Source organism: Typopeltis vanoorti, chromosome 11, assembly GCF_054136105.1.
Source record: "Typopeltis vanoorti isolate ZY-2024b chromosome 11, IOZ_Tvanoo_1.0, whole genome shotgun sequence".
NCBI classification, from domain to species: domain Eukaryota; kingdom Metazoa; phylum Arthropoda; class Arachnida; order Uropygi; family Thelyphonidae; genus Typopeltis; species Typopeltis vanoorti.
The window spans coordinates 65926307-65939652 of NC_143559.1; the positions used below are offsets into that span (position 1 = coordinate 65926307).

Sequence of the window (13346 nt, forward strand, 5' to 3'; positions counted from 1 at the left end):
ATATATAGATATTTTAATTTCCTTTCATATAAAGTAATGCTGAAGAAACTGTTTATAAAATAGGCACAAAAAAGAGCAAATCTGGAAAATGAAGTAATCAATTTATAGTGTGATGGTAAGTTTGTCTTTTTTCAAAAAAAAAATAATACTGTCCATCTCTTAAATTTGCCCTAGTGATTCAGTAAGATATTTCAGTATAGTTTGGAATGATTATTAGGGTTAACATTGAGTTAAAAATCTTTCCAATGGCAAGAGGTACTGGAAATGTATTTATGTTGACAAATGTCCAAATGTGAGACATTATGTATGCTGAATGCATATTTTGCATCCACATATTTATAGTTCTGAACTAATGTTTTAATGATGTACTTGTTTATTTTATAGATATTCATAACATGCAGCTTATTTTATTTAATGATCTCTTACCAGTGGTAAGTGCAGTTGGGAAAGATTCATGGTTGATCTGGATCCACATACCCTCAAAAAAAAAAAAAAGAAGTTGCAAAGCTCTATACAAAATCAGAATACCAAATAATTTATAGCTGTTGTTTGGAATATTTCAACATGCTGAATTTTAGTTATAAGTTGAAAGCATATAATATGATCTGAAAACAGCATGCCACCCATTCTTTAGGAAAATTACTGCCTTAAACATTTACAAGGTTTAATAATATATATATGTATATAATTATTCAGTTTGTGGCTTAATGGAGGAAATAGACATCTTAAAAATAATTAAATCTAATTTATCATCTTACAATATTTTACTATGTAACAAAAGCAAAATATTTTAATCTTAATTACAATTGTTTAGGCATCTGTTCCTTCCTTCCATAAGGTGATTGTTAATCAAATCTTAGCTTCCAAAAGAGAAAAGTTTAGTATATAACAAGAAATCTGGTAGGTCAGCTAAATGCCTTTCAAAAGGTAATAAAAGAAAGCAGAACTGACTTGAGTGCTAATCTCCACGCTGCAAAGTATATTGTCACTTGACACTGTTAACAGGATATTCTTTATGGCAGTTTCTGAATTATTTACATGATGTACAAAAATTTTTTATGAGTAAGAAAAGAATATCCAAATTTTCACATGCACACCATCATTCAAAGTCAATTCAGTATAATCACATGCTCATGTTTGGAGACCTTATATCAAACAAATAACTAAGGATTTCTCCTCCCTCATTCTGTTATCTTAAAGAAAATTATCTTCATGAAAAGTTCACTCATGACAACCCAACAAGTTTTCTACATAAAAAATTCAAAAGTGGATTTAAATTAATAGATGGATTCTGGAAAGCTTATTTCAAAGATAATATTAATATCTAAAGCAATTCATAATTCTCTACAGCAAAAAATTTTTCTTAGACCTGATCAATTTTTTTTTTTTACCTTGGTCTTATAATATGATATGGTAATAAAGTTATTTCTGAATTTCCCAAATGATAATATCATTTCAATATTATCAATATCATTTCTGATGTGAACTATGTCAGTTAAAGAGACTAGATTAAACCATAAAGAATGACCGCATATTTCAACTTTCAAAACAAACATCAGGTTTTTTTGAAAAATAATAAAGGCAAATATAAAAACCTGATTGTTCACAACATGAATTCTTAAAAAAAGTTGGCTTTTTATAAGAATTCATTTTCAAATATTATTCATTCATTATATCTGTATTTTTGCCTTCCTGGGAGGATTGTTAATGGAACGACAGTACACAATTACAAAGACATTTAAAATTTCTGAGCAGCTTCTCTTTCTCCCCCCCCCCCCTCTCACATGACCTCTCAATTATTCAAACCTTGAATAACCAAACCCTTAGCTAACCAATTCTTGAATGAGTTAGCATGTCAGCAAACTTCTGAGTCAGTAGCACATCATTATAAAATTAGTAATCTGTTCTCTCTCTCACAATTAAATGTCCAGCAAATCGATTTCCCAAGATGACTAAATAATAGAGAGATCACTGTGTGTGTGTGTGTGTGTGTGTGTGTGTGTGTGTGTGTGTGTGTGTGTGTGTGTGTGTGTGTGTGTGTAGCACATCTTATGAGGAATATGAAATATTGCTATTTAACTGTAATTCACAAATCTTATATGAAAATTAATTGCCAGCACTATCTAGTTATACATACAGCATTAAAGTTCTGTTATGCAATCTTCATTTTTCTGTTAGCCTTCTTTCCATTTCTCGCAATAAGGCTAAACGATATGCTTCATAACTCATAACTATTCCCTCTAGATCCTGTCTGTACAACCTATTTAGCATAGCCTGGAAGCAATCTAACTCTGCCAAACGAAATAGCTCCCACTGTAAAGAAATAGTTTATTTTTTTTTTCTCATATATACAAAAGGGAACTTGTTTAAATTAAAAAAATAAATAAAATCATATTTGAAACTCCCATAAACTGCATTACAGATGTGTTGACCATATGAAATTTATCTAATTTTTACTTTTTTTTCTCTCCCTTTTTGGAATTCACCCAGTGGACACCAAGATTTTATTTAATTTGTATACCTGAAGTATAAATAACAGAAATAAATTAAGATTCATGTTGTCAAGTTATAAACTCTGAAAAATGATAGAGCCTTAACTACTCAAATGACCATATGGATGAAATACGAGGGTGGTCTGAAAAGTTCTTGGCCTCGACCGTAGATAGCAACACTATTAGCAAGATTTTTTTTTTTTTCTAAGTTGGTACATCTGTCATAAGCAACCATATGAAATTGCAAGTCATTCTAACAGTTGTCTGAAGTAAAAGTGTTGTTTGTATCACTTGAAATGGATAAAACTGAGTATCATGAGGTTATAAAATTCTTCGTAAAAGAAGGTTTAACACCAAAAGAAATTCATTCGAAGGTCATAAAATTTTATGGGCACTCTTCTCCTTTGTTTTTGACAAACAATTAAGAAATGGGCTGCAAAGTTTAAATGTGGCCGTAGAAGCCTTGAAGATAATCCACGTGAAGGACGTCCAAAAAGTGTAACACCAACAGAAATCATTGATCAAGTGCACGATATGGTATTGAATGACTGGCGAGTGAAAGTGCGTGAAATTGCTGAGACTGTAGACATTTCAAAAGAACGTGTAGGATATATTTTGCACGAAGAATTGCATATGAAAAAGCTTTGCGTAAGACGGGTGCCATGCTTGCTCACAGCAGATCAAACATGCACTTGCATAAAAATCTCTGAACAGTGCTTGGCGCGTTTTAACAAGAATAAAACTGATTTTGTGCATCGATTTATTACTATGGGGTGAGGTTTCGATTCACCATTGCACACCAGAATCCAAACAGCAGTCTAAACAGTGGACAGAAGCCGGTTGTTCGGCACCAAAGAAGACAAAGTCAGTTCCATCAGCAGGAAAGGTCATGGCATTGGTGTTTTGGGATGTTAAAAGAATTTTGTTTATTAATTATTTTGAAAAGGGTAAAACAATAACCGGGGAATATTACGCCAATCTTTTAACCAGACTAGACGAAAAAATTTGTGAGAAAAGACCTGGTTTGCAGAAGAAAAAAAATCATCTTTCATCACGACAATGCACCTGTTTTGGCAATGGGAAAATTAAGGGATCTACACTATGAATTGTTGGAACATCTGCCCTATTCCCCAGATTTCGCTCCGACTTCTATCTCCTCCCAAAACTAAAACTCTTACTCAATGGCCAGCGTTTTTCTTCGAATCAAGAGGTGATTGCAGCTGTAGAGGGGTATTTTGCAGATCTTACTGAGAACCACTATAGGGACAGGATAATGGTGCTGGAGCATCGCTGGAATTATAAATTCATTTTTTCATTATTAGGCCGCTAACTTTTCAGACTACCCTCGTATATCAAATAATTTGATATGCGAGGGTTTATGCTTCATATTCATGTTAGTTCAATAATAAATTTAGTTAATCCTTTATCCAAGTGTGAGCAAACAAAGTTTGTGCCTCAAAATATCTTCAGGACTGAGGAAAGGTAGTGCAACACCAGGCAACTCAGAGCAAAGGTGGACCAAGCTATCATCACTCCTATCTCAGTATCTCCTATAATGCAAAACACATCTCCTTGCAGATATGTATTATGCTATCCATTAAGGGAAGGGCCACTATCCAGACCGGTTTCGACCTTTATTGAGGTCTCATCAGTGGGAGCCAGGCCTAGAGGCAATGGAGAGGTCATCTTTACCTATAGAAGTTGCCAAAAGGTGTGCCACCTTATGATTAAATTACTCTGGATTTAGAGAAAGATGTTGAAAGTTTATTTTGCACTTGGTTAGACTATAATAAATTTAGTTTAATTCTTTATCCAAGTGTGAGCAAACAAAGTTTGTGCCTGAAAATATCTTCAGGACTGAAGAAAGGTAATGCCTTGCATTCATATATTTACTGATGTGTAAACACATCATGCTGATACAGTGTTTACAAATTGAAACGTTAAAGGCTTCATTCTGGTGATTTAATAACATGCTGTTGTTTCAGCTCCTTGCACCCTAGTAGTGGGCAAAAGCTCTCCCAATTTTTTTCACCACTCTTTCCTCTTATAGGCCACTCATCCAGTCTTTTCCAGCTATTCACATAATCTAATCTCTCCACCTCATCCACTGTCCTCCTCTGAATATCTCTCGTTGGTAATCCAAACTGTGGTAAGGACTTGTCTGCCTGTTATCTTTCATCCTAGCCCAATTTCACTTTAATTGTTTGGCTTTGTGCATAACCATCAGCAATTTTTATGGTGTCTAATGGCTGCATTTATTATCATGTAAAAGAACACAGATTATCATCGTGTTCTTTTAATCTCTTTTAATACAAACAACTACGTGTGTTAGACATTCGATATTTTTTTGAATAATAGCTTCACATATGTAAGAGAAAAGTAAATATAATTTATTACTCCTATATATTTTGCTCAATATGTCATGAGCTCCTTTCACGAAGAAGACAGAAAAACTGGTAACAACGTTTAAATTCTAAATACAAGAACGAGTCATACAGCAAGCATACATGTATCAGTTGCAGATGTCCAGTAGGAGGAAACACAGTAGAGTTCAGAGAAGTGGGAAATTTAAAAATAATAAATAAATGAAAATATAAAAAATTAACAGCAACCGTTTCCCAAAACTTAGAATTAGGCATACAGTCTGTCCGAATTTAAAAACGATTTAGCATGATTTAAAAAAACAGACAAATATGAACCTATGTAGTATAACATCTTGGTATAGGTCTAGTGAATCCTATGTCTAGTGTCAAGAGCATGTTGATTTTTTCTTGTTTTTTTAATGTAATGAATGGATTTTCGCATTTGTTTATTTACCGAATGAAAAGTTTAAGCCTACATGTCACTTTCCATTATCCTCAGTTATTTGATTTCTTTTTATTTCAATGTAGTGAGACAAAATAACAGTAATAATACACAGCATGGCTAAGCTTACTACTCATTCTGAATCATTCCTACAGTTGCTATATTAGATGATCTGAGTGTGGAATACACAATCATGTATCTATGCTTTTCCTACCCATGGCAAATGCCCTAATGCCAAAGTATTTCTATCCCTAGGAATGCAGCTTAACGAAGCTTAAAATATTTGTGTCACAAATAACAAATGATGAAAAACATATCTGATTGCAAAATATTTGATTTTTTCTTCTTTTTAATTCAACACAGTGAGACAAAATCTCGTTCTTGATGTTTTGTGTTAAACAATGAAGAAATTCTCAGAAATTTTTCTTTCTAAACTAATTTGACTTAAAAGTAACCTAATCAAGAATAAAAATTATTTTCAAGAAAGCACAAACTAAAATACAGTTAAATGATTTGAATATATATGTTTAATTTAGGTAAATGGAAGTATTTAATTAAACAACTTTAAAGTTTGTTATAGTGGCATAGAGTGTACCACAATGACCTCACAAACAAATCACAGTATAATGCTACGGTTACCAGCATGGGAAACCTTTTTATCATCTCTTGGCAGTCTACAAAGCCAAGTGCGGTGGACATTGTGCACTGAATTAAAAAGAAAAAAAAAATCAAATATTTTGTTTATTTCCAAAAAGGGCAGTTATTGTTCAGAAATGAATTAGAAGAGTGGGTATTGACAAAAAGACTAAGTTGTTTATACAAGAAGATCCACAGGAGGTATTGGTGGCAGAGAAAATCCAGTGCATCAAACCAACCTTATATAATATATAAGTCACATGAATGAAGGAGTTAGAAGCTTTTTAAAATATTACTGTTCGATGAATGGATAGGGTTTTCTCCTAGAAGGCTGAATTTGAGATGAGCAAACTGTAACTAATATTGGCAGAGCTTGTAGGGAAATTGGATCCATTTGACACCAATACATTTTTGAAGCCCTTTATTCAAACTTATTAATTATTTCTGCCAAAACTAAGTGCTTGTGTTTGCATTTAAACAATATAGTATAACGAGATGTAAATCTGAGCCAGTTTCACAAAAAGCAACTGGTTTGTGTGAAATGTGGTTATTGATTGCCATATGTCAGCACCTAACTGGTTATTCAGAAGTGAAGAAAATGTAATTTTAAAATTGCTCATCTACAAAGTCATGATTTTTCTTCTATTACATTACGCATCATGTTTTATTTTACTTCAGCTTACTTCTATATAAGAAGTGATTAATAATTGGAAAAAAAAAATGGAAACGAATAATTAGTATTTGACTCCAGGGGGGGTCTTGTCAGGTGTTCTTTCCCCCCAGGAGCTTGACTACCTGTGTGTCTCCACCATGTCTTATTCTGTGCCTCTTTGCTGCATTCTTGTATGAAAGATAGGTCAATTTTTCTATATTTTTCATCCACTCCAGTCTTTGTCTTCCTCTTCTTCAACAGTTCCTTCAAGAAATGTTCCTTTGTAAGCAATTGTGTCTAAGAATATGTCCAAAATAGCTGATTTTTCTTTTTTTAATTTCTTTTATCAGGTTTTTGTTTTTCACCTTCCATTTCTAGTACCTCCATTTGTCTTTTTATGATATCCCCATAATCTTTGCAGAATCCACATTTTGAAGTGTCTTCCAGTTTTTTTACAACTCAGATTGGAAACTGTCCATGTCTTTACTTCATATAATAATGTGGACCATATGTAACATTTGGAGATTGTTAGTCTTGTTTTCAGATTTAATTCTCTAGATGTCAGTAGCCTTTTCATATTATTGAAAGCTGACCTTGCGATTTCAATCCTGCTAATTTCATCTTCTGTACCTCCATTCTCTGTGATCAAGTGTCTGAGTTTTCACACACACACACACACACACACACACACACACACACACACACACACACACACACACACACACGTGTGTGTGTTTGCACTTTTTCTAGTTTATTTCCTTTCATACTGATGTATATTTTTCTTATTTCTTTTTCTCTTGAAATCATCATGATTTTTGTCTTTATAAAGTTGAAATTGAGGCCATGCTATTCACTGTACTTGAGAGTTTCATCTGTAAGAATCTTAAGGTCATATTTGTTTTCAGCTAGAAGAACCATGTCATCTGCATATCTTAGGTTATCAATATTTCTGTCTCTTACAGTGACTCCTCATTGGTTACTAATTTTATTGAACATTTCTTCTGTGTGTAGGTTAAAGAGAATCAGAGACAAGACACGGCCTTGTCTCACACCATTCTGAACTAGGAATTCTTCTGAAGTCACTCCATTCTCATAGATGCAGTCTGTGCCTGGTAAAGATTAGTTATTAGTCAAATGTCTTTTCTATCCATGCCTATTTTTGAAAGAATTTATATTAATTGCTCATGTTGAACATTGTCAAATGCCCCTCTCCCTTTTTTTTTTTTTGTAATCTATGAAACACAGATACACATCTTTATGTTTTTCTAAATATGTTTCTATGATGGTTCTGATGTTGAAAATACCTTCTCTTGTGCCTACATTTTCCTTAAACCCATTTTCTGCATAATTTATTTCTATATTTATTTTCTTTTATTTCTTTCAAGAAGAACATATAAGAGAACTTTTGAAACTTACTGATGAAGCTAATTGTCTTGAACTCTTCACATCTTGTAGCTTTTGGTTTTTTGGGAACTGGAATCAAAATTTGGTGGTTAATATTTTTGGGTAGAAATCCAGTCTCATATCGTATTGCATAATTTTGTTAGGAATTTCAGTCTATCTAGAACCCTCAACCATTCTGCCAAGATATTATCAATTAGCAATTTTATGTGGTTTTGGTTTTCTGATGACATTTTCCAACTTTGCAAAGTAAAATGAATGGTGCTTATAAATCTATGTTCAGGAATATTATTTCCTTGTTGTCCATATAATTTCTTTATATATTCAAACCCATCTTTCCAAGATTTTTTTTATTTTATCAATTAGAACATGGTCTCAGCCTCTGTAGCTCAGTCTGTATAGACGAAGCCCTTTGATTGGAAAGACTGGGTTCGATTCTCAACCATGATGTGAGGAACCTTTATCTGGTCTCTTTTGATGAAAGGTAAGTTAATCTCATATGGAGGTAGATATGGGGGCAGCTCTTTGCTTTATGCAGACGATGTTATACTTCTGAATAAATCCATTGAATAACTGTTGTAATAGACTACATTCTGAAGCGTGGTCTATTATTAAGGTATGAAGGTCAGCATTAAAAAGACAAAGACAATAAAAATAGGTAGAATTGTTGAAAATGTCAACTGTGTTGTGAATGGGGAACTTGTGGAACAAGAAAAACATTTCAGCTACTTGGGTGAAGCAATTTTTAGTGAAGATGGTAAATTAAATATGGAAATAGACAACAGAGTCAACAAAGCTGGTATAGTAGGAAGTCAATTGAATAAATTCATATGGAATAGGAGAGAAATTAGTCGGAACACTAAATTAGCTGTATACAAGACAGTATTCAAACCAGTTTTAACTTATGGATCTGAGAGCTGGGTCAGAAGTAAAACACTTGACCAAAGACTAGAGACCGCAGATATGAGAGTCCTGAGAAAGATTATAGGCGTGAACAGATGGCATCAATGGCAATATCATATTAAAAACGAGGATATTAGGAAAGAACCTGACATTGTTGGCATCCAGGAACGCGTTAGCAGAGCTAATCTCAGGTGGTATGGTCACTTAAACAGAATGGGCGAGGAAAGATTAGCAAAACAAGTGTTCTCTGCCAGGTTGGCAGGAAAACGACCCAGAGGAAGACCAAGATATAGGTGGATTGATACGGTACAATGTGCTTTAGACGATAGAAATATAAGATCTGATAATGATAATACTGAAGTCTTGACCAGTAATAGACTGATTTGGAGGAAAATTGTAGATAGGAAATTAGTAATGATGTAATTTTTTTCATGTAGTACTATCATATCCTCTACACCCCTTGAGGGTACATGTCAGGAATTTGATGATGATGGAGGTAGGCGGTTTTTTCATTCCCCAAAACAGACAAACTGGTGAACACATGCATCTCAGAAAGAACACACCGGAAGGTAGGACTAACCACCTTATCATAGAGTTATGGTAGCGAAGTCCACAGCTAAGAACCTTAAGGGTTCATGAAAGCTTAAGAAGAAGAATGTGGTCTCTTGATCGCTAATGACACTTGCATGATTTACTTTGCCTTTTTGTCATTTCTCTATCTTTTCATGCATTTCTCTGTTTCTGTGCTTTTTATTAATGTTTTATATGTCTGTAAATTTATTCCTAATCCACTCCTCCTTGGCTTTCCTGCATTCATTTTTAATTTCTTTATTCATGCTTTTATATTCAGGTTTGTTCTTTAACTTTTTTCTTTGTTTCATCAACTTTAAGATGTTTTCATTTATCCAAGGTTTATTCTTTTCCCATTTTAATTGTGGAAGTGTATTTTTGGCTGCTTCGTTAATGCTATTTTTGAATATTTGCTAGTTCATGTTAATTTCATCAATTGGTCTTCTATTTTCTGTATGAGTTGTGGTGACAGACTAGTTAAGGGACTTTGCAAATTTTTTTTTATAAAGCAGTCTTTAACTTCTCTATTGTTAAGTGAGTCTGAATTACAAGTTTCTCTTATGAATGGTTGCTTTGGTATCTTAAGTTTTATTTTGATTTTTGCAATCGCTGGGTTATGACTGCATCCTATGTCTGCTCCAGGATATGTTTTTGTTTGTGTTATTGCATTTTGGAATCTTCTGCTTATTATTATATAGTCAATCTGGTTTCCAGAGATGTCTCAAGGGCTTTTCCATGTATATAGTCTGCTGGGAGGATGTTCAAATAAACCAATGACTTAATAAATTATCAAGTCATTGGTTTCACAGAACAATCTTTCAACTCTTTCATTTCTAATTCCAAGATTTTTTTCTGATTCAACTTTTGGATTTAGGTAGTGCCTATCATAATAATATCATCTGACTTAGCACTAGAGATTGCAGTTTGCATGTCTTCATAAAACTCCAGGAGGTATTTGTAAAATAATAAAGAAATTTATATGTTTGGTCAACTCTATTGCATGGAAGTTCACCTATACATGTGTGTACTTTGTGTATCAAACATTTTTTTCCAGCCAAATCTGTGGGATAATGTCCAAATTATGTTGTGCCTCCTGCAAAATAACCAAATACTTTTAAATACTTACTAAATACAGGCTTCTTCAAATTTGCATTCATACTAAATTTTGATGGAATATAACAAGGAGTTGTGCATTTTGTAGATCTGGAGAAGGAGCCAAGAAAAAAGCCATTCAAAACACTACAGGTATAAATGGGACATTCTATCAAGTAGTACTTAGTCTGTGTTCAAGTTTGTAGTTAGAATTAAAGGAGTTACAGGAAGAGGTTGATGCTAAATCAGGTGTGAAACAAGGGTATACACATTATCTCCACTGCTATTCATCATCAATATGGATTGCATTATGAGGAAAAGTGGTATTAAACCTATAAATAGATGTTAATTTCAGCTCTTTACTTTATGCAAATGATGTTAAACTTCTAAATAATCCAGTACAAGTCTGTGAGATATCCCAACACTAAATTGAATAACTCTGCTATAATAAATTTGGTATGAAAATCAACAATAAAAAGACAAAGAATGAAAACAGGAAGAAACATTGAAAACATCAACTGCATCCCAAAAGGAGAACCTAAGAGCAAGTAAAACATTTCAGCCATTTAGGCACAATTTTTAGTGAAGATGGCAAATCAAATATGGAAATGGACAACATAATAAGCAAAGCTGGTATGATGGGGGAGCCAGTTGAATAAATTTATATGAAATAAGAGAGAAATCAGTCAAAATATTAAACTAGGTGCATACAAGCATTCAAATCAGTTTTAATTTATAGATCTGAGAAGTGGGTTAGAAATAAAGCACTTGATCAAAGACTAGAGACATGAAGTTTCTGAGAGATTATGGGGAGGAGGTAGATGGCACCAATGGCAGAATTATTAAAAATGGAGATATTAGGAAAGAACTTCACACTGTTAGCATTCAGGAATGTGTTAGCAGAGCCAATAGGTGGTATGGTTACTTCAACAGAATGGGAAAGGAAAAGTTAGCAAAACAAGTGTTCTTTGCTAGCAAAAAAGTGTCTTAAAACAGAGGAATGAGATCCGACAATATTCAAATCTCCAGATAACAGATCTGGAGGAAAATTAATGATAGGAAGTTAGTAATGATGTAACTTTTTCATGCAGTACTATCATAATATCCTGTATATTCCCCCCCCCCACTGAGGTACATATCAGGAATTTGATGATGCCGACTAACTTTTGATGTGATTAAAGGAACAGATGTCTTTCTAATAGGTGTAGAGCCCTAAGGTATGATCAGAAAGGCTCAATTTACTATAATTGTTAAATCTGATATGTTGTGTTCTTTTTTTTTTTTGGACTGGAATTGTGCATCCCGATTCACCTATATATATAGCAACTTAACAACTTAAGGACACAAATTGAAAGAAGCCTATGACAATAATAATGACCTAAAAATCTCAACAATATGGATGTCATACACGTTCAACCCACATAATTTCTGTTTCAGTACTCCAGCAATCCCTTACTTCAGGACTCTAGAAATAATTTCAGCTATTGATAATTTCAATAATTTAAGCTCTTATTTCAGATATACTGATTTTTTTCACCACTAATTTTTTTTCTGATTTAATTAACTGTTATTGAACTCTGGCATATAAATAATAGGGCTCTAGTAGTCAAATTAATTCAGATGACTGAGTTAATGATATATTTTGGCATACTGTGTGGGGAGTAATGTAATTTGTCTCTTTGTATGTATATACATTTGTACTCTGCGATGGCCTTAATATGAAGGTTGAAATTGTAATATCTTGGTTTACATTAAATAAAGTTGTCACTCTAACCTGATAGTTGTCTTCATAACTTACTCCGTATTTAATTCTTGGAATATTGATTCAATGCTTATTCTTTGTGCTAAAAAAAAATAATAATAAAAATCCTTTTAATTGGATGTTTTAAAAGAGCAACATATTCTTTCTCACCTTCAGCTTGTGATCAAACTCTGGTAGCGCTCGAGAATACACACACAACCAATGAGGAATTTCTGAAATAAAAATATATCATTAACCATTGCTGCTAACCTTTAGTCAAATTATCAACTGCCTGTAAAGCAATATTAGCAGTAATATCAGCCACAAAAATCCATACTACTATTATATTAACTACTATTATCCATACTAACTACTATAAAATCCATACTAAAGATTGAAGTTACAACAGTAACTTCTATTAGCTGCAAAGCTAATAGAAACATGATTATATCAATCAAAATATGCCTTCAAGTTGTCAGATAAGGTGATTTACTGAAAAGTGGAAGGAAACTATTACAAATATGGTGAGTATGTATGCAATTCACTGTTGATACTACAAAGTGTATTAAAAGCAGAATATATATATATATCAAATACAAAATTGTTATTAAGGAAAAGGCTTTAATAGGTTAAAAAAAAAAAAAAATCACTCCTTTTAAAGTTATATTACCTTCTTAGAAGATGATTCCAAGCTGAACTCATTCTATGAAGTTACTGGTGAAAACATTACTGCAGACTTGAATTTTTGTTTTTGGAGCAAGAAGAATCAGCCTTTGGTTAAAACAGTCTATTAAATGAAGGCTGATTCTCCTTGTTTACATTTATGGATTACAGTATATATATATATATATATATATATATATATATATATGTGTGTGTGTGTGTGTGTTAAAGATACCAAGCTATTTTAAACCTGGTTTTACTCCATTTTCCAAGTAAGCAAACAGACAAGTCAAGTTTACGCCTGCAAGTATTGCAAGTCTAGGTGACCCCACACTTAGTGCAAGTCAAGGCAACTCGTGGTAAAGGTGGATAAGTTCTGATCACTATTCTT

At 33.0% G+C, this 13346-nt stretch overlaps 1 protein-coding gene across 1 annotated transcript in view; it reads right to left on the reverse strand.

Moving 5' to 3' along the window:
• Window positions 1–2066: 2066 nt before the first annotated feature.
• sav (scaffold protein salvador) overlaps window positions 2067–13346 on the reverse strand; it is a 136484-nt gene continuing 125204 nt past the window's right edge. Inside the window, exons 8-9 of the mRNA XM_090399890.1 lie at window positions 12464–12525; window positions 2067–2313 (exon numbers count right to left, since the gene is read on the reverse strand). Coding sequence (XP_090256016.1) covers window positions 2164–2313; window positions 12464–12525 — 212 coding nt within the window. The 3' untranslated portion in view covers window positions 2067–2163. The remainder of the gene's footprint in view (window positions 2314–12463; window positions 12526–13346) is intronic.